At 47.2% G+C, this 26492-nt stretch overlaps 1 protein-coding gene across 1 annotated transcript in view; it reads left to right on the top strand.

Annotated features, from left to right (window-relative positions):
• Positions 1–26492, top strand: part of LOC115127140 (unconventional myosin-X-like) — a 322940-nt gene that overhangs the window by 200762 nt on the left and 95686 nt on the right. The window contains exons 25-28 of the mRNA XM_065016386.1: positions 3206–4286; positions 12641–12764; positions 13852–14095; positions 14373–14468. Coding sequence (XP_064872458.1) covers positions 3206–4286; positions 12641–12764; positions 13852–14095; positions 14373–14468 — 1545 coding nt within the window. The remainder of the gene's footprint in view (positions 1–3205; positions 4287–12640; positions 12765–13851; positions 14096–14372; positions 14469–26492) is intronic.

Here is a 26492-nt window from a genome sequence, read left to right as displayed (position 1 = left end):
ATACACTGGTACTGTACTGTCAGCCATCAGCCTACCAACATACACTGGTACTGTACTGTCAGCCATCAGCCTACCAACATACACTGGTACTGTACTGTCAGCCATCAGCCAACCAACCAACCAACATACACTGGTACTGTCAGCCATCAGCCAACCAACATACACTCGTACTTTACTATCAGCCATCAGCCAACCAACATACACTGGTACTGTACTGTCAGCCATCAGCCAACCAACATACACTGGTACTGTACTGTCAGCCATCAGCCAACCAACATACACTGGTACTGTACTGTCAGCCATCAGCCTACCAACATACACTGGTACTGTACTGTCAGCCATCAGCCAACCAACATACACTGGTACTGTACTGTCAGCCATCAGCCTACCAACATACACTGGTACTGTACTGTCAGCCATCAGCCAACCAACATACACTGGTACTGTACTGTCAGCCATCAGCCAACCAACATACACTGGTACTGTACTGTCAGCCATCAGCCTACCAACATACACTGGTACTGTACTGTCAGCCATCAGCCAACCAACATACACTGGTACTGTACTGTCAGCCATCAGCCTACCAACATACACTGGTACTGTACTGTCAGCCATCAGCCAACCAACATACACTGGTACTGTACTGTCAGCCATCAGCCAACCAACCAACATACACTGGTACTGTACTGTCAGCCATCAGCCTACCAACATACACTGGTACTGTCAGCCATCAGCCTACCAACATACACTGGTACTGTACTGTCAGCCATCAGCCAACCAACCAACATACACTGGTACTGTACTGCCAGCCATCAGCCAACCAACATACACTGGTACTGTACTGCCAGCCATCAGCCAACCAACATACACTGGTACTGTACTTCCAGCCATCAGCCAACCAACATACACTGGTACTGTACTGTCAGCCATCAGCCAACCAACATACACTGGTACTGTACTGTCAGCCATCAGCCAACCAACATACACTGGTACTGTACTGTCAGCCATCAGCCAACCAACATACACTGGTACTGTACTGTCAGCCATCAGCCAACCAACATACACTGGTACTGTACTGTCAGCCATCAGCCAACCAACATACACTGGTACTGTACTGTCAGCCATCAGCCTACCAACCAACATACACTGGTACTGTACTGTCAGCCATCAGCCTACCAACATACACTGGTACTGTACTGTCAGCCATCAGCCTACCAACATACACTGGTACTGTACTGTCAGCCATCAGCCAACCAACCAACCAACATACACTGGTACTGTCAGCCATCAGCCAACCAACATACACTGGTACTTTACTATCAGCCATCAGCCAACCAACATACACTGGTACTGTACTGTCAGCCATCAGCCAACCAACATACACTGGTACTTTACTATCAGCCATCAGCCAACCAACATACACTGGTACTTTACTGTCAGCCAACCAACCAACCAACATACACTGGTACTGTACTGTCAGCCATCAGCCAACCAACCAACATACACTGGTACTGTACTGTCAGCCATCAGCCAACCAACCAACATACACTGGTACTGTACTGTCAGCCATCAGCCAACCAACCAACATACACTGGTACTGTACTGTCAGCCATCAGCCAACCAACCAACATACACTGGTACTGTACTGTCAGCCATCAGCCTACCAACCAACATACACTGGTACTGTACTGTCAGCCATCAGCCAACCAACCAACATACACTGGTACTGTACTGTCAGCCATCAGCCAACCAACCAACATACACTGGTACTGTACTGTCAGCCATCAGCCAACCAACATACACTGGTACTGTACTGTCAGCCATCAGCCAACCAACATACACTGGTACTGTACTGTCAGCCATCAGCCGACCAACATACACTGGTACTGTACTGTCAGCCATCAGCCGACCAACATACACTGGTACTGTCAGCCATCAGCCAACCAACATACACTGGTACTGTACTGTCAGCCATCAGCCAACCAACCAACATACACTGGTACTGTACTGCCAGCCATCAGCCAACCAACATACACTGGTACTGTACTGCCAGCCATCAGCCAACCAACATACACTGGTACTGTACTTCCAGCCATCAGCCAACCAACATACACTGGTACTGTACTGTCAGCCATCAGCCTACCAACCAACATACACTGGTACTGTACTGTCAGCCATCAGCCAACCAACATACACTGGTACTGTACTGTCAGCCATCAGCCAACCAACATACACTGGTACTGTACTGTCAGCCATCAGCCAACCAACATACACTGGTACTGTACTGTCAGCCATCAGCCTACCAACATACACTGGTACTGTACTGTCAGCCATCAGCCAACCAACATACACTGGTACTGTACTGTCAGCCATCAGCCTACCAACATACACTGGTACTGTACTGTCAGCCATCAGCCAACCAACATACACTGGTACTGTACTGTCAGCCATCAGCCAACCAACCAACATACACTGGTACTGTACTGTCAGCCATCAGCCTACCAACATACACTGGTACTGTCAGCCATCAGCCTACCAACATACACTGGTACTGTACTGTCAGCCATCAGCCAACCAACATACACTGGTACTGTACTGTCAGCCATCAGCCAACCAACATACACTGGTACTGTACTGTCAGCCACCAACCAACCAACATAATGTACTGTACTGTCAGCCATCAGCCAACCAACATACACTGGTACTGTACTGTCAGCCATCAGCCAACCAACATACACTGGTTCTGTACTGTCAGCCACCAACCAACCAACCAACATACACTGGTACTGTACTGTCAGCCAACCAACCAACATACACTGGTACTGTACTGTCAGCCACCAACCAACCAACATACACTGGTACTGTACTGCCAGCCATCAGCCAACCAACATACACTGGTACTGTACTGTCAGCCATCAGCCAACCAACATACACTGGTACTGTACTGTCAGCCATCAGCCAACCAACATACACTGGTACTTTACTGTCAGCCAACCAACCAACCAACATACACTGGTACTGTACTGTCAGCCATCAGCCAACCAACCAACATACACTGGTACTGTACTGCCAGCCATCAGCCAACCAACATACACTGGTACTGTACTGTCAGCCATCAGCCAACCAACCAACATACACTGGTACTGTACTGTCAGCCATCAGCCAACCATCTAATCATGTTCTTTCTCTTCTTCTCTCTCTTTAGGAACTCCCTGAGGATGGAGTATCTTGCTCCCCATGAGGAGGTGTACCACAAGGAGGTGTCCCTGTCCCACTCCCTGCACCCTCACACCTCTGAGGAGGAGTCCCGTCAGATGGAGGAGATCCTTCGACTGGAGAAGGAGATTGAGAGACTGCAGCGCCAGAAGGAGGACGGGGTGTCCATGTTAGGGGACGGCCTTGGAGGGAACGGGGAGGAGCTCCGGCAGAGGAGGGACGCAGAGATCTACCGGCTGGAGAAGGAGGCGTCTCGCGTGGCTACAGAGTTCCTGGAGCTCCTGGACTTTGGGGGTCTGGAACAGAGTCTGTCCAGCGAGGAGAATCTCCACGACCCCTCAGAGAGCGCCGCTCCCCTGGCCCGGGCCGAGGAAGAGGTGGATGAGGTGGATGAGGGCTTCCATGCTAAGGAGGAGTGTCCCGGTAGTGGTATCCCCCTTCCTGACTTCCCTCTCCCTGCGGAGATCCCTCTGGACCAGGAGCTCTTCTCTTCCCTCCCTCCTCCTCCTCCGGCCTTCGCTGAGGGACTAGTAGCACAGGCCCTGGCCCTCTCACAGGCCCCGTGTTGCCCCCCTGTTTACTACCCCCTCACCTCCTATGGATCTAGTGTCCCTACACACCACCCTGCTCCACCTCCTCTCCCTGCCCTCACCACCGGAGGAGGTAAAGCTTTGTGCCACCAACCCACCAGGAGAACAGAGGTGGCTCCAGACATCAACAGAGTACCCAGAAGATTCGAGGTTATACCCAACAGACCCTGCGCCAGGGTAGACGTTATGCCCACCACAGTCCCTGAGGCTGTGCCAGTGAGAAGAGGAGACGTGGCTCCCTCTAGGGTAGACTTTATGCCCACTGGGCCTGTCCCAGGAGCCAGGGAGGAGATCTCCTTTAGCATCCTACCAGACACAGAGTCAGACTGTGACCAGGAGGAGTTTGAGGAGGTGCAGGGGAGTACAGGCTCGGGAGACGGAGCCAGTATCACGGACGGACATGCTACTGATGAGGAGGTGCTGAGGAAATCATCCTGTACTCAGAACAGCCTGGACTCCTTCAGAGGCAGCTCAGACTCTGTGAGTACTATGTTTACATTTACATGTTAGTCATTAAGCATCCGCTCTTTTCAAGATCGATACAGATCGATATACTGAAACAGACTGATATACTGAAACAGATTGATATACTGAAACTGAAACAGATCGATATACTGAAACAGATTGATATACTGAAACAGATTGATATACTGAAACAGACTGATATACTGAAACAGATCGATATACTGAAACAGATTGATATACTGAAACAGACTGATATACTGAAACAGACTGATATACTGAAACAGACTGATATACTGAAACATATTGATATACTGAAACAGATTGATATACTGAAACAGACTGATATACTGAAACAGATCGATATACTGAAACAGATCGATATACTGAAACAGACTGATATACTGAAACAGATTGATATACTGAAACAGATTGATATACTGAAACAGACTGATATACTGAAACTGAAACAGATCGATATACTGAAACAGACTGATATACTGAAACAGATCGATATACTGAAACAGATCGATATACTGAAACAGATTGATATACTGAAACAGACTGATATACTGAAACAGACTGATATACTGAAACAGATTGATATACTGAAACAGATTGATATACTGAAACAGATTGATATACTGAAACAGACTGATATACTGAAACAGTTCTACAAACTGAAAGTGTTAAAAGAGCGTTTTCCTTTAGCTTTTTAGTCGTTATGCTACAGTGTTACAGTAGATTGAAATGGATTGTCCTTATATTGACGGAGTACTACTCATATCTAGCTACACAGATCCGTTGGACGGAACTTCTGCAGCATGTGTTTCCCAGATCACATGGCTCCCAGATCACATGGCTCCCAGATCACATGGCTCCCAGATCACATGGCTCCCAGTCATATTGTTCTGACAGACTACAGCTAGAGCTGTTGTGGTGACAGTGTTACCGCCGCACGGGCAATCATGAGTCATGACCGCAGTAAAATTCCACATGAACGTTGAGTCACAGCAATCTCCTTTTCTGCACTCTAGACATGCTTTGGTGGTACCTAAACTTGCTAAATACCATCAGGTCCTAATGGTCTGATACTCAGGGCTCTATTGTCCCTCCATCAGGTCCTAATGGCCAGGTACTCAGGGCTCTATTGTCCCTCCATCAGGTCCTAACAGCCTGGTACTCAGGGCTCTATTGTCCCTCCATCAGGTCCTAACGGCCTGGTACTCAGGGCTCTATTGTCCCTCCATCAGGTCCTAACGGCCTGGTACTCAGGGCTCTATTGTCCCTCCATCAGGTCCTAATGGCCAGGTACTCAGGGCTCTATTGTCCCTCCATCAGGTCCTAACGGCCTGGTACTCAGGGCTCTATTGTCCCTCCATCAGGTCCTAACGGCCTGGTACTCAGGGCTCTATTGTCCCTCCATCAGGTCCTAATGGCCAGGTACTCAGGGCTCTATTGTCCCTAATGGCCAGGTACTCAGGGCTCTATTGTCCCTAATGGCCTGGTACTCAGGGCTCTATTGTCCCTCCATCAGGTCCTAACGGCCTGGTACTCAGGGCTCTATTGTCCCTAATGGCCTGGTACTCAGTGCTCTATTGTCCCTAATGGCCTGGTACTCAGTGCTCTATTGTCCCTTTAACCACTCTAACTCGGGTGTAATGATTAATTTGAGGAAAGCAGTTCAATAACAGGTTTTAACAGTGTAAAACATGTTTGTTGTGGATGTTGTTTCAAAGCCTAACAACAAACTGGACAGCCCTTTCTAAAGGGGATGATTCATTCACCCATAAGCATATTAGAGCTGATGCATAAGCATCGGTCCATCTATGAGCCCAAGCCTGAAAAAAACCCTGATAATAATCGTGCTGTTATACAATACATAGCCAACCACATATGACACATGGCTGATTTAAGACATCTTTGTTATATAATTGGTCTAGCCTCACGATGGGCAACTGGCGGTCCCCCCCCCTTTGCAGACCAGGTACCCAGTCGAGGACCCAACTTACTGTTGACAGTTAGATTAATAGGTCAGTTAGTTGGTAAGTTAGTCTAGCGGTCAGCTACTGTATCTAAACTTGTAGTAAGCATTGTCGAATTACCGAACGGGGTGGGGCCCATTGATCATCAGTTATCATATTCAAAGCTTTGAATTACCGAACGGGGCCCATTGATCATCAGTTATCATATTCAAAGCTTTGAATTACCGAACGGGGCCCATTTATCATCAGTTATCATATTCAAAGCTTTGAATTACCGAACGGGGCCCATTGATCATCAGTTATCATATTCAAAGCTTTGAATTACCGAACGGGGCCCATTGATCATCAGTTATCATATTCAAAGCTTTGAATTACCGAACGGGGCCCATTGATCATCAGTTATCATATTCAAAGCTTTGAATTACCGAACGGGCCCATTGATCATCAGTTATCATATTCAAAGCTTTGAATTACCGAACGGGGCCCATTGATCATCAGTTATCATATTCAAAGCTTTGAATTACCGAACGGGGCCCATTGATCATCAGTTATCATATTCAAAGCTTTGAATTACCGAACGGGGTGGGGCCCATTTATCATCAGTTATCATATTCAAAGCTTTGAATTACCGAACGGGGTGGGGCCCATTGATCATCAGTTATCATATTCAAAGCTTTGAATTACCGAACGGGGCCCATTGATCATCAGTTATCATATTCAAAGCTTTGAATTACCGAACGGGGCCCATTGATCATCAGTTATCATATTCAAAGCTTTGAATTACCGAACGGGGTGGGGCCCATTGATCATCAGTTATCATATTCAAAGCTGCAAACATTTGTCTCCACCCTGTGGCGAGATGTGTATAATCCAGGAAATTAACTCATCATGGATGTGGGTACGCAGACCCACGAGCCACTGCGACCTCTCATGATGAGTTCTGCTTTTTGGTGGCCCCCACCCCCCATCTAAGTTGGTGGCCCCCAACCCCATCTCAGTTGGTGGCCCCCACCCCCCATCTAAGTTGGTGGCCCCCAACCCCATCTAAGTTGGTGTCCCCCAACCCCATCTCAGTTGGTGTCCCCCAACCCCATCTAAGTTGGTGGCCCCCAACCCCATCTAAATTGGTGGCCCCCAACCCCATCTAAATTGGTGGCCCCCAACCCCATCTAAATTGGTGGCCCCCAACCCCATCTAAGTTGGTGGCCCCCAACCCCATCTAAATTGGTGGCCCCCACCCCCATCTAAATTGGTGGCCCCCAACCCCATCTAAATTGGTGGCCCCCAACCCCATCTAAATTGGTGGCCCCCACCCCATCTAAATTGGTGGCCCCCACCCCCAATTTCTAAATTGGTGGCCCCCAACCCCATCTAAATTGGTGGCCCCCACCCCCATCTAAATTGGTGGCCCCCACCCCCATCTAAATTGGGGGCCCCCAACCCCATCTAAGTTGGTGGCCCCCACCCCCATCTAAATTGGTGGCCCCCACCCCATCTAAGTTGGTGGCCCCCACCCCATCTAAATTGGTGGCCCCCACCCCCATCTAAGTTGGTGGCCCCCACCCCCATCTAAATTGGTGGCCCCCACCCCCATCTAAGTTCGTGGCCCCCACCCCCATCTAAGTTCGTGGCCCCCACCCCCATCTAAGTTCGTGGCCCCCACCCCATCTAAGTTCGTGGCCCCCACCCCCATCTAAGTTCGTGGCCCCCAACCCCATCTAAGTTGGTGGCCCCCACCCCCATCTAAGTTGCCCTTCCCTGCTATACCCTATACTCCAAAATTAAACAAATTCTATTACTGGCCTTTGAGTGTAGACTGTATTATGATGCATCATGGGTAGACTGGTTACCTTCTGCCCCAAACGTTCTACCCATGAGTCTGGGAGAGAACATACAGCCCTAGGCGATGCTGTTGGTTCATTGATTGAGCAGGCCAGTTTACAGTTAGCCTACAATTTGTAGTGAATAGCCTAGTAATAGGGGATTTAAAAACATATCTTTTCATAATAACTTTAACTATACAGTACCATGCGTTTCCATCTCCTCCCCGTCAACAGTTTAATGAAATATGTTTCATTGTGAAAACATGTTACTATTGAGCTTCCCCAACAAATTGAATTTGTTTTCAATAATTAAGCACTTGGGGTAGCTACAGGAACAGGGTAGGAGGAGAGCCCATGGTATACAGAGTACTGGGTAGCTGCAGGAACAGGGTAGGAGAGCCCATGGTATACAGAGTACTGGGTAGCTGCAGGAACAGGGTAGGAGAGCCCATGGTATACAGAGTACTGGGTAGCTGCAGGAACAAGGTAGGAGAGCCCATGGTATACAGAGTACTGGGTAGCTGCAGGAACAGGGTAGGAGAGTCCATGGCATACAGAGTACTGGGTAGCTGCAGGAACAGGGTTGGAGAGCCCATGGTATACAGAGTACTGGGTAGCTGCAGGAACAGGGTTGGAGAGTCCATGGCATACAGAGTACTGGGTATCTGCAGGAACAGGGTTGGAGAGTCCATGGCATACAGAGTACTGGGTAGCTGCAGGAACAGGGTAGGAGAGCCCATGGTATACAGAGTACTGGGTAGCTGCAGGAACAGGGTAGGAGAGCCCATGGTATACAGAGTACTGGGTAGCTGCAGGAACAGGGTTGGAGAGCCCATGGTATAGAGAGTACTGGGTAGCTGCAGGAACAGGGTTGGAGAGCCCATGGTATACAGAGTACTGGGTAGCTGCAGGAACAGGGTTGGAGAGCCCATGGTATACAGAGTACTGGGTAGCTGCAGGAACAGGGTTGGAGAGCCCATGTTATACAGAGTACTGGGTAGCTGCAGGAACAGGGTTGGAGAGCCCATGGTATACAGAGAACTGGGTAGCTGCAGGAACAGGGTAGGAGAGCCCATGGTGTAGAGAGTACTGGGTAGCTGCAGGAACAGGGTTGGAGAGCCCAGGGTATACAGAGTACTGGGTAGCTGCAGGAACAGGGTTGGAGAGCCCATGGTATACAGAGTACTGGGTATCTGCAGGAACAGGGTTGGAGAGCCCAGGGTATACAGAGTACTGGGTAGCTACAGGAACAGGGTTGGAGAGCCCATGGTATACAGAGTACTGGGTAGCTGCAGGAACAGGGTAGGAGAGCCCATGGTGTAGAGAGTACTGGGTAGCTGCAGGAACAGGGTTGGAGAGCCCATGTTATACAGAGTACTGGGTAGCTGCAGGAACAGGGTTGGAGAGCCCATGGTATACAGAGTACTGGGTAGCTGCAGGAACAGGGTTGGAGAGCCCATGTTATACAGAGTACTGGGTAGCTGCAGGAACAGGGTTGGAGAGCCAATGGTATACAGAGTACTGGGGAACAGGGTTGGAGCCATGGCACAGGAAACAGGGTTGGAGAGCCCATGGCATACAGAGTACTGGGTAGCTACAGGAACAGGGTTGGAGAGCCCAGGGTAGGGAGGGAGGGAGGGAGGGAGGGAGAGACAAATCACACATTGGAAAGAATCAACAAAAAAACAGAGCAAACTAGAATGCCATTTGGCCTTAAACAGAGAGTACACAGCGGCAGAATACCTGACCACTGGCCCTAAACAGAGAGTACACAGCGGCAGAATACCTGACCACTGGCCCTAAACAGAGAGTACACAGCGGCAGAATACCTGACCACTGGCCCTGAATCTCAGGGTGGCAGAAAAATATCCAGTATGGATCAAAAAATATATACATGATTAAGAGCAGTTGGAGGCCAAGGAAGGAGTGTATATATACATGATTCAAATAGTAGAAAGGCCTTTCAGTCAAATAGACCTTTTGTAACCATACTATCCTAGCCTGGTCCCAGATCTATAACAGAACTATACTATCTTAGCCTGGTCCCAGATCTATAACAGAACCATACTATCCTAGCCTGGTCCCAGATCTATAACAGAACCATACATTCCTAGCCTGGTCCCAGATCTATAACAGAACCCTACTATCCTAGCCTGGTCCCAGATCTATAACAGAACCATTCTATCCTAGCCTGGTCCCAGATCTATAACAGAATCATACTATCCTAGCCTGGTCCCAGATCTATAACAGAACCATACTATCCTAGCCTGGTCCCAGATTTATAACATAACCATACTATCTTAGCCTGGTCCCAGACCTACAACAGAACCATACTATCCTAGCCTGGTCCAGATCTATAACAGAACCATACTATCCTAGCCTGGTCCAGATCTGTAACATCACTATCAGAACCATAATATCCTAGCCTGGTCCCAGATCAATAACAGAACCATACTATCCTAGCCTGGTCCCAGATCTATAACAGAACCATACTATCCTAGCCTGGTCCCAGACCTATAACATCACTAACAGAACCACACTATCCTAGCCTGGTCCCAGACCTACAACAGAACCATACTATCCTAGCCTGGTCCAGATCTGTAACATCACTAACAGAACCATAATATCCTAGCCTGGTCCCAGATCAATAACAGAACCATACTATCCTAGCCTGGTCCCAGATCTATAACAGAACCATACTATCCCATTCTGGTCCCAGATCTATAACATAACCATACTATCCTAGCCTGGTCCCAGATCTATAACAGAACCATACTATCCTAGCCTGGTCCCAGATCTATAACAGAACCATACTATCCTAGCCTGGTCCCAGACCTACAACAGAACCATACTATCCTAGCCTGGTCCCAGACCTACAACAGAACCATACTATCCTAGCCTGGTCCCAGATCTATAACAGAACCATACTATACTAGCCTGGTCCCAGATCTATAACAGAACCATACATTCCTAGCCTGGTCCCAGATCTATAACAGAACCATACTATCCTAGCCTGGTCCCAGATCTATAACAGAACCATACTATCCTAGCCTGGTCCCAGACCTACAACAACCATACTATCCTAGCCTGGTCCAGATCTATAACAGAACCATACTATCCTAGCCTGGTCCCAGATCTATAACAGAACCATACTATCCTAGCCTGGTCCCAGATCTATAACAGAACCATACTATCCTAGCCTGGTCCCAGATCTATAACAGAACCATACTATCCTAGCCTGGTCCCAGACCTACAACAGAACCATACTATCCTAGCCTGGTCCAGATCTGTAACATCACTAACATAACCATACTATCATAGCCTGGTCCCAGATCAATAACAGAACCATACTATCCTAGCCTGGTCCCAGATCTATAACAGAACCATACTATCCCATTCTGGTCCCAGATCAATAACAGAACCATACTATCCTAGCCTGGTCCCAGATCTATAACAGAACCATACTATCCTAGCCTGGTCCCAGACCTACAACAGAACCATACTATTCTAGCCTGGTCCCAGACCTACAACAGAACCATACTATCCTAGCCTGGTCCCAGACCTACAACAGAACCATACTATCCTAGCCTGGTCCCAGATCTATAACAGAACCATACTATCCTAGCCTGGTCCCAGATCTATAACAGAACCATACCATCCTAGCCTGGTCCCAGATCTATAACAGAACCATACTATCCCATTCTGGTCCCAGATCAATAACAGAACCATACTATCCTAGCCTGGTCCAGATCTATAACAGAACCATACTATCCTAGCCTGGTCCCAGACCTACAACATAACCATACTATCCTAGCCTGGTCCAGATCTATAACAGAACCATACTATCCTAGCCTTGTCCCAGACCTATAACATCACTAACAGAACCATACTATCCTAGCCTGGTCCCAGACCTATAACATCACTAACAGAACCACACTATCCTAGCCTGGTCCCAGACCTACAACAGAACCATACTATCCTAGCCTGGTCCAGATCTATAACAGAACCATACTATCCTAGCCTGGTCCAGATCTGTAACATCACTAACAGAACCATAATATCCTAGCCTGGTCCCAGATCTATAACAGAACCATACTATCCTAGCCTGGTCCCAGATCTATAACAGAACCATACTATTCCATTCTGGTCCCAGATCTATAACAGAACCATACTATCCTAGCCTGGTCCCAGATCTAAAACAGAACTATACTATCCTAGCCTGGTCCCAGATCTATAACAGAACCATACTATCCTAGCCTGGTCCCAGATCTATAACAGAACCATACTATCCTAGCCTGGTCCCATACCTACAACAAAACCATACTATCCTACCCTGGTCCCAGATCTACATCACTAACAGAACCATACTATCCTAGCCTGGTCCATGATCTATAACAGAACCATTCTATCCTAGCCTGGTCCCAGATCTATAACAGAACCATACTATCCTAGCCTGGTCCCAGATCTATAACAGAACCATACTATCCCAGCCTGGTCCCAGATCTGTGTGTGCTCAGGCTAGACATTAGCTGTGTAATAATATGTCTATGTCTATGATGTTCAGTTTATCGACAGTGACACAAGCACCGATGGTTATGTGGACACAGACGAGGAGGTCTCCAATGGAAGGGTCAATATACTGAACGGCTCTGGGCCTCCATACTTTCACAGCTACCTCTACATGAAGGGTGAGTACATTCACCAACGGCACCCTATTCCCTATATAGTGCACTACTTTTGACCAGGGCCCATGGGGGATAGGGTGCTATTTGGGACAGATGCTAGATAAACCACTGGTCGACAGGCATGTAGATGTTTCAGGCACCTGTTATGTTGTAGAGATCCAGTAGTCTAGCAGGCTTCTGTTATGTTGTAGAGATCCAGTAGTCTAGCAGGCTTCTGTTATGTTGTAGAGATCCAGTAGTCTAGCAGGCTTCTATTATGTTGTAGAGATCTAGTAGTCTAGCAGGCTTCTGTTATGTTGTAGAGCTCCAGTAGTCTAATACACATATTCTTGGTTGGGGAGTGGACCTGTCTCTCTCTCTCTTTCCCTCTCTTTCTCTATTTCTCTCTCTCCCCCCTCTCTCTCTCTCTCTCCCCCCTCTCTCTCTATTCCTCTCTCTCCCCTCTCTCTCTCCCCCCTCTTTCTCTATTCCTCTCTCTCCCCTCTCTCTCTATTCCTCTCTCTCACCCCTCTCTCTCTATTCCTCTCTCTCCCCTCTCTCTCTCCCCCTCTTTCTCTATTCCTCTCTCTCCCCTCTCTCTCTATTCCTCTCTCTCCCCCTCTCTCTCTATTCCTCTCTCTCCCCCCGCTCTCTCTTCCCTATTCCTCTATTCCTCTCTCTCTCCCCTCCCCCTCTTTCTCTCCCCCACTCTCTCCCCTCTCTCTCCCTTCTAACTCCCTTCTCTCTCTCCCCCCTCTCTCTCTCTCTTCTCTCTCCCTATTTCTCTATTTCTCTCTCTCTCCCCTCTCTCCTTATATCCCCATTCCTCTCTCTCCTCTCTCTTCCCTCTTTTTCTATTCCTCTCTCTCCCTTCTCTCTCTCCTCCCCCTCTCTCTCTCTCCTCTATCTCCCTATTTCTCTATTCCTCTCTCCATTCTCTCTCCTTTCTCTTCCCTCTTTCTCTATTCCTCCCCCCCCTCTCGCTCAATTCAGTTCAATTTAATACACTTTATTGGCATGGAAAGTTAACTTCCAAACTTGCGTTGCCAAAGTAAACATATAACCAAGCTGGTGGAAGAAGAAAGATAATGTGACAATCTCTCTCTCCCAGGTGGACTGATGATCCCGTGGCGACGGAGGTGGTGTGTATTGAAGGACGAAACCTTCATGTGGTTCAGGGCTAAGCAGGACAGTCTGAAGAGTGGCTGGCTGTATAAGAAGGGAGGTGGCATGTCCACTCTGTCCAGACGGAACTGGAAGCTGCGCTGGTTCGTACTGAGAGACGATAAACTCATGTACTTTGAGAGCGACAGCGAGGAGAAACTGAGGGGGACCATCGACATCCGCTCCGCCAAGTAAGAGCCTGGGCTGTGTTCCAAATGGCACCCTATTCCCCTGTGGAGTGCACTACTTTTAACCAGGGCCCATAGTTCTCCTACATCCTATTCCCTATGTAGTGCACTACTTTTGATGCTATAGGCCCTTGTCAAAAATAGTGCACTAGTGTTCCATTTTGGACAGAGCCCTGGTGTCATTTCCAATGAAATGCAATGTTGGCCTACTGCAGCTAACCTAAATTCTCCAATTCCTACTCCGTCTCTAACCTGTGGTGTCCTATCCTGCTGTCTACAGGGACATAGTAGATAACCATGCTAAGGAGAATTCTCTGAACATTGTGACTGAAGAGAGAACCTACCACATCTACGCAGAGACTCCTGAAGATGCCAGGTATGTTTAGACAACGCCACGCCCCGGCGGTCATGATTCATGACTGCACTAATATTCTACATGACTGTTGAGTCACGGTAATATCCTCTTATGCACTCTGTACATGCCTTAGTAGTAGCCGACCCAACTCACTAACGACCATCAGGTACTAACGGCCTGGTACTCAGGGCTCTATTGCTCCTCCATCAGGTCCTAATGGCCTGGTACTCAGGAATCAATTGTTCCTCCATCAGGTCCTAATGGCCTGGTACTCAGGGCTCTATTGTCCCTCCATCAGGTCCTAATGGCCTGGTACTCAGGGCTCTATTGTCCCTCCATCAGGTCCTAATGGCCTGGTACTCAGGGCTCTACTGTCCCTCCATCAGGCCCTAATGGCCTGGTACACAGGGCTCTAATGTCCCACCATCAGGTCATAATTGCCTGGTACTCAGGGCTCTATTGTCCCTCCATCAGGTCCTAATGGTCTGGTACTCAGGGCTCTATTGTCCCTCCATCAGTCCCTAATGGCCTGGTACTCAGGGCTCTATTGTCCCTCCATCAGGTCCTAACAGCCTGGTACTCAGGGCTCTAATGTCCCTCCATCAGGTCCTAATGGTCTGGTACTCAGGGCTCTATTGTCCCTCCATCAGTCCCTAATGGCCTGGTACTCAGGGCTCTATTGTCCCTCCATCAGGTCCTAACAGCCTGGTACTCAGGGCTCTAATGTCCCACCATCAGGTCCTAATGGCCTGGTACTCAGGGCTCTAATGTCCCTCCATCAGGTCCTAATGGCCTGGTACTCAGGGCTCTATTGTCCCTCCACAACCTTCTCAAATCGTCAATAGTCTATAGTATTACCCCTAGTGGTCCACCAGTGTTGTTTTACCCCTAGTGGTCCACCAGTGTTGTATAGATGTTGTATTACCCCTAGTGGTCCCCCAGTGTTGTATAGATGTTGTATTACCCCTAGTGGTCCACCAGTGTTGTATAGATGTTGTATTACCCCTAGTGGTCCCCCAGTGTTGTATAGATGTTGTATTACCCCTAGTGGTCCACCAGTGTTATATTACCCCTAGTGGTCCACCAGTGTTGTATAGATGTTGTATTACCCCTAGTGGTCCACCAGTGTTGTATAGATGTTGTATTACCCCTAGTGGTCCACCAGTGTTGTATTACCCCTAGTGGTCCCCCAGTGTTGTATTACCCCTAGTGGTCCACCAGTGTTGTATTACCCCTAGTGGTCCACCGGTGTTGTATTACCCCTAGTGGTCCACCAGTGTTGTATTACCCCTAGTGGTCCCCCAGTGTTGTATTACCCCTAGTGGTCCACCAGTGTTGTATTACCCCTAGTGGTCCACCAGTGTTGTATTACCCCTAGTGGTCCCCCAGTGTTGTATAGATGTTGTATTACCCCTAGTGGTCCCCCAGTGTTGTATAGATGTTGTATTACCCCTAGTGGTCCACCAGTGTTGTATTACCCCTAGTGGTCCACCAGTGTTGTATTACCCCTAGTGGTCCACCAGTGTTGTATTACCCCTAGTGGTCCACCAGTGTTGTATTACCCCTAGTGGTCCACCAGTGTTGTATTACCCCTAGTGGTTCACCAGTGTTGTATAGATGTTGTTTTACCCCTAGTGGTCCACCAGTGTTGTATAGATGTTGTATTACCCCTAGTGGTTCACCAGTGTTGTATTACCCCTAGTGGTCCACCAGTGTTGTATAGATGTTGTATTACCCCTAGTGGTCCACCAGTGTTGTATAGATGTTGTATTACCCCTAGTGGTCCACCAGTGTTGTATTACCCCTAGTGGTCCACCAGTGTTGTATAGATGTTGTATTACCCCTAGTGGTCCCCCAGTGTTGTATTACCCCTAGTGGTCCACCAGTGTTGTATAGATGTTGTATTACCCCTAGTGGTCCCCCAGTGTTGTATAGATGTTGTATTACCCCTAGTGGTCCACCAGTGTTGTATAGATGTTGTATTACCCCTAGTGGTCCCCCAGTGTTGTATAGATGTTATATTACCCCTAGTGGTCCACCAGTGTTGTATAGATGTTGTATTACCCCTAGTGGTCCACCAGTGTTGTATAGATGTTGTATTACCCCTAGTGGTCCACCAGTGTTGTATAGATGTTGTATTACCCCTAGTGGTCCACCAGTGTTGTATTACCCCTAGTGGTCCACCAGTGTTGTATTACCCCTAGTGGTCCACCAGTGTTGTATTACCCCTAGTGGTCCACCAGTGTTATATTACCCCTAGTGGTCCACCAGTGTTGTATAGATGTTGTATTACCCCTAGTGGTCCACCAGTGTTGTATTACCCCTAGTGGTCCACCAGTGTTATATTACCCCTAGTGGTCCACCAGTGTTGTATAGATGTTGTATTACCCCTAGTGGTTCACCAGTGTTGTATAGATGTTGTATTACCCCTAGTGGTCCCCCAGTGTTGTATAGATGTTGTATTACCCCTAGTGGTCCCCCAGTGTTGTATAGATGTTGTATTACCCCTAGTGGTCCCCCAGTGTTGTATTACCCCTAGTGGTCCACCAGTGTTGTATTACCCCTAGTGGTCCCCCAGTGTTGTATAGATGTTGTATTACCCCTAGTGGTCCACCAGTGTTGTATAGATGTTGTATTACCCCTAGTGGTCCCCCAGTGTTGTATAGATGTTGTATTACCCCTAGTGGTTCACCAGTGTTGTATAGATGTTGTATTACCCCTAGTGGTTCACCAGTGTTGTATAGATGTTGTATTACCTCTAGTGGTCCACCAGTGTTGTATAGATGTTGTATTACCCCTAGTGGTTCACCAGTGTTGTATAGATGTTGTATTACTCCTAGTGGTTCACCAGTGTTGTATTACCCCTAGTGGTCCACCAGTGTTGTATTACCCCTAGTGGTCCACCAGTGTTGTATAGATGTTGTATTGCCCCTAGTGGTCCACCAGTGTTATATTACCCCTAGTGGTCCACCAGTGTTGTATTACCCCTAGTGGTCCACCAGTGTTGTATTACCCCTAGTGGTCCACCAGTGTTATATTACCCCTAGTGGTCCACCAGTGTTGTTTAGATGTTGTATTGCCCCTAGTGGTCCACCAGTGTTGTATTACCCCTAGTGGTCCCCCAGTGTTGTATAGATGTTATATTACCCCTAGTGGTCCACCAGTGTTGTATAGATGTTGTATTACCCCTAGTGGTCCACCAGTGTTGTATTACCCCTAGTGGTCCACCAGTGTTGTATTACCCCTAGTGGTCCCCCAGTGTTGTATAGATGTTGTATTACCCCTAGTGGTCCACCAGTGTTGTATAGATGTTATATTACCCCTAGTGGTCCACCAGTGTTGTATTACCCCTAGTGGTCCCCCAGTGTTATATTACCCCTAGTGGTCCACCAGTGTTGTATAGATGTTGTATTACCCCTAGTGGTCCCCCAGTGTTGTATAGATGTTCTATTACCCCTAGTGGTCCACCAGTGTTGTATAGATGTTGTATTACCCCTAGTGGTTCACCAGTGTTGTATAGATGGTGTATTACCCCTAGTGGTCCCCCAGTGTTATATTACCTCTAGTGGTCCACCAGTGTTGTATAGATGTTGTATTACCCCTAGTGGTTCACCAGTGTTGTATAGATGTTGTATTACTCCTAGTGGTTCACCAGTGTTGTATTACCCCTAGTGGTCCACCAGTGTTGTATTACCCCTAGTGGTCCACCAGTGTTGTATAGATGTTGTATTGCCCCTAGTGGTCCACCAGTGTTATATTACCCCTAGTGGTCCACCAGTGTTGTATTACCCCTAGTGGTCCACCAGTGTTGTATTACCCCTAGTGGTCCACCAGTGTTATATTACCCCTAGTGGTCCACCAGTGTTGTATAGATGTTGTATTGCCCCTAGTGGTCCACCAGTGTTATATTACCCCTAGTGGTCCACCAGTGTTGTATTACCCCTAGTGGTCCACCAGTGTTGTATAGATGTTGTATTGCCCCTAGTGGTCCACCAGTGTTATATTACCCCTAGTGGTCCACCAGTGTTGTATTACCCCTAGTGGTCCACCAGTGTTGTATAGATGTTGTATTACCCCTAGTGGTCCCCCAGTGTTGTATAGATGTTGTATTACCCCTAGTGGTCCACCAGTGTTATATTACCCCTAGTGGTCCCCCAGTGTTGTATTACCCCTAGTGGTCCACCAGTGTTGTATAGATGTTCTATTACCCCTAGTGGTCCACCAGTGTTGTATAGATGTTGTATTACCCCTAGTGGTTCACCAGTGTTGTATTACCCCTAGTGGTCCCCCAGTGTTGTATTACCCCTAGTGGTCCACCAGTGTTGTATAGATGTTGTATTACCCCTAGTGGTCCCCCAGTGTTGTATAGATGTTATATTACCCCTAGTGGTCCCCCAGTGTTGTATTACCCCTAGTGGTCCACCAGTGTTGTATAGATGTTCTATTACCCCTAGTGGTCCCCCAGTGTTGTATAGATGTTATATTACCCCTAGTGGTCCACCAGTGTTGTATAGATGTTGTATTACCAGTGTTGTATAGATGTTGTATTACCCCTAGTGGTTCACCAGTGTTGTATAGATGTTGTATTACCCCTAGTGGTCCCCCAGTGTTGTATAGATGTTATATTACCCCTAGTGGTTCACCAGTGTTGTATAGATGTTGTATTACCCCTAGTGGTCCCCCAGTGTTATATTACCCCTAGTGGTCCACCAGTGTTGTATTACCCCTAGTAGTCCCCCAGTGTTGTATAGATGTTGTATTACCCCTAGTGGTCCACCAGTGTTGTATAGATGTTGTATTACCCCTAGTGGTCCCCCAGTGTTGTATAGATGTTGTATTACCCCTAGTGGTCCACCAGTGTTGTATAGATGTTGTATTACCCCTAGTGGTTCACCAGTGTTGTATAGATGTTGTATTACCCCTAGTGGTCCACCAGTGTTGTATTACCCCTAGTGGTCCACCAGTGTTGTATAGATGTTGTATTACCCCTAGTGGTCCCCCAGTGTTGTATAGATGTTGTATTACCCCTAGTGGTCCACCAGTGTCCAGTGGTCCACCAGTGTTGTATAGATGTTGTACCCCTAGTGGTCCACCAGTGTTGTATAGATGTTGTATTACCCCTAGTGGTCCACCAGTGTTGTATAGATGTTGTATTACCCCTAGTGGTCCACCAGTGTTGTATAGATGTTGTATTACCCCTAGTGGTCCACCAGTGTTGTATAGATGTTGTATTACCCCTAGTGGTCCACCAGTGTTGTATAGATGTTGTATTACCCCTAGTGGTCCACCAGTGTTATATTACCCCTAGTGGTCCACCAGTGTTGTATTACCCCTAGTGGTCCACCAGTGTTGTATAGATGTTGTATTACCCCTAGTGGTCCACCAGTGTTGTATAGATGTTGTATTACCCCTAGTGGTCCCCCAGTGTTGTATAGATGTTGTATTACCCCTAGTGGTTCACCAGTGTTGTATAGATGTTGTAGTACCCCTAGTGGTTCACCAGTGTTGTATAGATGTTGTATTACCCCTAGTGGTCCCCCAGTGTTGTATAGATGTTGTATTACCCCTAGTGGTCCACCAGTGTTGTATAGATGTTGTATTACCCCCTAGTGGTCCCCAGTGTTGTATAGATGTTGTATTACCCCTAGTGGTCCACCAGTGTTGTATAGATGTTGTATTACCCCTAGTGGTCCCCCAGTGGTGTATAGATGTTGTATTACCCCTAGTGGTTCACCAGTGTTGTATAGATGTTGTATTACCCCTAGTGGTCCACCAGTGTTGTATAGATGTTGTATTACCCCTAGTGGTCCCCCAGTGTTGTATAGATGTTGTATTACCCCTAGTGGTTCACCAGTGTTGTATAGATGTTGTATTACCCCTAGTGGTTCACCAGTGTTGTATAGATGTTGTATTACCCCTAGTGGTCCCCCAGTGTTGTATAGATGTTGTATTACCCCTAGTGGTCCACCAGTGTTGTATAGATGTTGTATTACCCCTAGTGGTCCACCAGTGTTGTATAGATGTTGTATTACCCCTAGTGGTCCACCAGTGTTGTATAGATGTTGTATTACCCCTAGTGGTCCACCAGTGTTGTATAGATGTTGTATTACCCCTAGTGGTCCACCAGTGTTATATTACCCCTAGTGGTCCACCAGTGTTGTATTACCCCTAGTGGTCCACCAGTGTTGAAATACCCCTAGTGGTCCACCAGTGTTGTATAGATGTTGTATTACCCCTAGTGGTCCACTAGTGTTGTATTACCCCTAGTGGTCCACCAGTGTTATATTACCCCTAGTGGTCCACCAGTGTTATATTACCCCTAGTGGTCCACCAGTGTTGTATTACCCCTAGTGGTCCACCAGTGTTGTATAGATGTTGTATTACCCCTAGTGGTCCCCCAGTGTTGTATAGATGTTATATTACCCCTAGTGGTCCACCAGTGTTGTATTACCCCTAGTGGTCCCCCAGTGTTATATAGATGTTGTATTACCCCTAGTGGTCCACCAGTGTTATATTACCCCTAGTGGTCCACCAGTGTTGTATAGATGTTGTATTACCCCTAGTGGTCCACCAGTGTTGTATTACCCCTAGTGGTCCACCAGTGTTGTATTACCCCTAGTGGTCCACCAGTGTTGTATAGATGTTGTATTACCCCTAGTGGTTCACCAGTGTTGTATAGATGTTGTATTACCCCTAGTGGTCCACCAGTGTTGTATAGATGTTGTATTACCCCTAGTGGTCCCCCAGTGTTGTATAGATGTTGTATTACCCCTAGTGGTTCACCAGTGTTGTATAGATGTTGTTTTACCCCCTAGTGGTCCCCCAGTGTTGTATAGATGTTGTATTACCCCTAGTGGTCCACCAGTGTTGTATAGATGTTGTATTACCCCTAGTGGTCCACCAGTGTTGTATAGATGTTGTATTACCCCTAGTGGTCCCCCAGTGTTGTATTACCCCTAGTGGTCCACCAGTGTTATATTACCCCTAGTGGTCCACCAGTGTTGTATAGATGTTGTATTACCCCTAGTGGTCCACCAGTGTTGTATTACCCCTAGTGGTCCCCCAGTGTTGTATAGATGTTGTATTACCCCTAGTGGTTCACCAGTGTTGTATAGATGTTGTTTTACCCCCTAGTGGTCCCCCAGTGTTGTATAGATGTTGTATTACCACTAGTGGTCTCCCAGTGTTGTATAGATGTTGTATTACCCCTAGTGGTCCACCAGTGTTGTATAGATGTTGTATTACCCCTAGTGGTCCACCAGTGTTGTATTACCCCTAGTGGTCCACCAGTGTTGTATTACCCCTAGTGGTCCACCAGTGTTGTATTACCCCTAGTGGTCCACCAGTGTTGTATTACCCCTAGTGGTCCACCAGTGTTGTATTACCCCTAGTGGTCCACCAGTGTTGTATAGATGTTGTATTACCCCTAGTGGTCCACCTGTGTTGTATAGATGTTGCATTACCCCTAGTGGTCCCCCAGTGTTGTATAGATGTTATATTACCCCTAGTGGTCCACCAGTGTTGTATAGATGTTGTATTACCCCTAGTGGTCCACCAGTGTTATATTACCCCTAGTGGTTCACCAGTGTTGTATTGATGTTGTATTACCCCTAGTGGTCCACCAGTGTTGTATTACCCCTAGTGGTCCAACAGTGTTGTATAGATGTTGTATTACCCCTAGTGGTCCACCAGTGTTGTATTACCCCTAGTGGTCCACCAGTGTTGTATTACCCCTAGTGGTCCACCAGTGTTATATTACCCCTAGTGGTCCACCAGTGTTGTATTACCCCTAGTGGTCCAACAGTGTTGTATAGATGTTGTATTACCCCTAGTGGTCCACCAGTGTTGTATTACCCCTAGTGGTCCACCAGTGTTGTATTACCCCTAGTGGTCCACCAGTGTTGTATTACCCCTAGTGGTCCACCAGTGTTGTATTACCCCTAGTGGTCCACCAGTGTTGTATTACCCCTAGTGGTCCAACAGTGTTGTATTACCCCTAGTGGTCCACCAGTGTTGTATTACCCCTAGTGGTCCACCAGTGTTATATTACCCCTAGTGGTCCACCAGTGTTGTATAGATGTTGTATTACCCCTAGTGGTCCACCAGTGTTGTATAGATGTTGTATTACCCCTAGTGGTCCCCCAGTGTTGTATTACCCCTAGTGGTCCACCAGTGTTGTATAGATGTTGTATTACCCCTAGTGGTCCACCAGTGTTGTATTACCCCTAGTGGTCCACCAGTGTTGTATTACCCCTAGTGGTTCACCAGTGTTGTAATACCCCTAGTGGTCCACCAGTGTTGTATTACCCCTAGTGGTCCACCAGTGTTGTATAGATGTTGTATTACCCCTAGTGGTCCACCAGTGTTGTATAGATGTTGTATTACCCCTAGTGGTCCACCAGTGTTGTATTACCCCTAGTGGTCCACCAGTGTTGTATTACCCCTAGTGGTCCACCAGTGTTGTATAGATGTTGTATTACCCCTAGTGGTCCACCAGTGTTGTATAGATGTTGTATTACCCCTAGTGGTCCACCAGTGTTGTATAGATGTTATATTACCCCTAGTGGTCCACCAGTGTTGTATAGATGTTGTATTACCCCTAGTGGTTCCCCAGTGTTGTATTACCCCTAGTGGTCCACCAGTGTTGTATAGATGTTGTATTACCCCTAGTGGTCCACCAGTGTTGTATTACCCCTAGTGGTTCACCAGTGTTATATTACCCCTAGTGGTCCACCAGTGTTGTATTACCCCTAGTGGTCCACCAGTGTTGTATAGATGTTGTATTACCCCTAGTGGTTCACCAGTGTTGTATAGATGTTGTATTACCCCTAGTGGTCCACCAGTGTTGTATAGATGTTGTATTACCCCTAGTGGTCCACCAGTGTTGTATAGATGTTATATTACCCCTAGTGGTCCACCAGTGTTGTATTACCCCTAGTGGTCCACCAGTGTTGTATAGATGTTGTATTACCCCTAGTGGTCCACCAGTGTTGTATAGATGTTGTATTACCCCTAGTGGTCCACCAGTGTTGTATTACCCCTAGTGGTCCACCAGTGTTGTATAGATGTTGTATTACCCCTAGTGGTCCACCAGTGTTATATTACCCTAGTGGTCCACCAGTGTTGTATAGATGTTGTATTACCCTAGTGGTCCCCAGTGTTATATTACCCCTAGTGGTCCACCAGTGTTGTATAGATGTTGTATTACCCCTAGTGGTCCACCAGTGTTGTATTACCCCTAGTGGTCCACCAGTGTTGTATAGATGTTGTATTGCCCCTAGTGGTCCCCCAGTGTTGTATTACCCCTAGTGGTCCACCAGTGTTGTATAGATGTTGTATTACCCCTAGTGGTTCACCAGTGTTGTATAGATGTTGTATTACCCCTAGTGGTCCCCCAGTGTTGTATAGATGTTGTATTACCCCTAGTGGTCCACCAGTGTTGTATAGATGTTGTATTACTCCTAGTGGTCCACCAGTGTTGTATAGATGTTGTATTACCCCTAGTGGTTCACCAGTGTTGTATAGATGTTGTATTACCCCTAGTGGTCCACCAGTGTTGTATAGATGTTGTATTACCCCTAGTGGTCCACCAGTGTTGTATAGATGTTGTATTACCCCTAGTGGTCCCCCAGTGTTGTATAGATGTTGTATTACCCCTAGTGGTCCACCAGTGTTGTATAGATGTTGTATTACCCCTAGTGGTCCCCCAGTGTTGTATAGATGTTGTATTACTCCTAGTGGTTCACCAGTGTTGTATAGATGTTGTATTACCCCTAGTGGTTCACCAGTGTTGTATAGATGTTGTATTACCCCTAGTGGTCCCCCAGTGTTGTATAGATGTTGTATTACCCCTAGTGGTTCACCAGTGTTGTATAGATGTTGTATTACTCCTAGTGGTTCACCAGTGTTGTATAGATGTTGTATTACCCCTAGTGGTCCACCAGTGTTGTATAGATGTTATATTACCCCTAGTGGTCCACCAGTGTTGTATAGATGTTGTATTACCCCTAGTGGTCCACCAGTGTTATATTACCCCTAGTGGTTCACCAGTGTTGTATTGATGTTGTATTACCCCTAGTGGTCCACCAGTGTTGTATTACCCCTAGTGGTCCAACAGTGTTGTATAGATGTTGTATTACCCCTAGTGGTCCACCAGTGTTGTATTACCCCTAGTGGTCCACCAGTGTTGTATTACCCCTAGTGGTCCACCAGTGTTATATTACCCCTAGTGGTCCACCAGTGTTGTATTACCCCTAGTGGTCCAACAGTGTTGTATAGATGTTGTATTACCCCTAGTGGTCCACCAGTGTTGTATTACCCCTAGTGGTCCACCAGTGTTGTATTACCCCTAGTGGTCCACCAGTGTTGTATTACCCCTAGTGGTCCACCAGTGTTGTATTACCCCTAGTGGTCCAACAGTGTTGTATTACCCCTAGTGGTCCACCAGTGTTGTATTACCCCTAGTGGTCCACCAGTGTTATATTACCCCTAGTGGTCCACCAGTGTTGTATAGATGTTGTATTACCCCTAGTGGTCCACCAGTGTTGTATAGATGTTGTATTACCCCTAGTGGTCCCCCAGTGTTGTATTACCCCTAGTGGTCCACCAGTGTTGTATAGATGTTGTATTACCCCTAGTGGTCCACCAGTGTTGTATTACCCCTAGTGGTCCACCAGTGTTGTATTACCCCTAGTGGTTCACCAGTGTTGTAATACCCCTAGTGGTCCACCAGTGTTGTATTACCCCTAGTGGTCCACCAGTGTTGTATAGATGTTGTATTACCCCTAGTGGTCCACCAGTGTTGTATAGATGTTGTATTACCCCTAGTGGTCCACCAGTGTTGTATTACCCCTAGTGGTCCACCAGTGTTGTATTACCCCTAGTGGTCCACCAGTGTTGTATAGATGTTGTATTACCCCTAGTGGTCCACCAGTGTTGTATAGATGTTGTATTACCCCTAGTGGTCCACCAGTGTTGTATAGATGTTATATTACCCCTAGTGGTCCACCAGTGTTGTATAGATGTTGTATTACCCCTAGTGGTCCCCCAGTGTTGTATTACCCCTAGTGGTCCACCAGTGTTGTATAGATGTTGTATTACCCCTAGTGGTCCACCAGTGTTGTATTACCCCTAGTGGTTCACCAGTGTTATATTACCCCTAGTGGTCCACCAGTGTTGTATTACCCCTAGTGGTCCACCAGTGTTGTATAGATGTTGTATTACCCCTAGTGGTTCACCAGTGTTGTATAGATGTTGTATTACCCCTAGTGGTCCACCAGTGTTGTATAGATGTTGTATTACCCCTAGTGGTCCACCAGTGTTGTATAGATGTTATATTACCCCTAGTGGTCCACCAGTGTTGTATTACCCCTAGTGGTCCACCAGTGTTGTATAGATGTTGTATTACCCCTAGTGGTCCACCAGTGTTGTATAGATGTTGTATTACCCCTAGTGGTCCACCAGTGTTGTATTACCCCTAGTGGTCCACCAGTGTTGTATAGATGTTGTATTACCCCTAGTGGTCCACCAGTGTTATATTACCCCTAGTGGTCCACCAGTGTTGTATAGATGTTGTATTACCCCTAGTGGTCCCCCAGTGTTATATTACCCCTAGTGGTCCACCAGTGTTGTATAGATGTTGTATTACCCCTAGTGGTCCACCAGTGTTGTATTACCCCTAGTGGTCCACCAGTGTTGTATAGATGTTGTATTGCCCCTAGTGGTCCCCCAGTGTTGTATTACCCCTAGTGGTCCACCAGTGTTGTATAGATGTTGTATTACCCCTAGTGGTTCACCAGTGTTGTATAGATGTTGTATTACCCCTAGTGGTCCCCCAGTGTTGTATAGATGTTGTATTACCCCTAGTGGTCCACCAGTGTTGTATAGATGTTGTATTACTCCTAGTGGTCCACCAGTGTTGTATAGATGTTGTATTACCCCTAGTGGTTCACCAGTGTTGTATAGATGTTGTATTACCCCTAGTGGTCCACCAGTGTTGTATAGATGTTGTATTACCCCTAGTGGTCCACCAGTGTTGTATAGATG

The sequence above is a fragment of the Oncorhynchus nerka genome, linkage group LG3, assembly GCF_034236695.1.
Source record: "Oncorhynchus nerka isolate Pitt River linkage group LG3, Oner_Uvic_2.0, whole genome shotgun sequence".
NCBI lineage: Eukaryota > Metazoa > Chordata > Actinopteri > Salmoniformes > Salmonidae > Oncorhynchus > Oncorhynchus nerka.
Note: the sequence above shows the minus strand (reverse complement) of the source record. Positions and strands in the feature narration are given on the sequence as shown.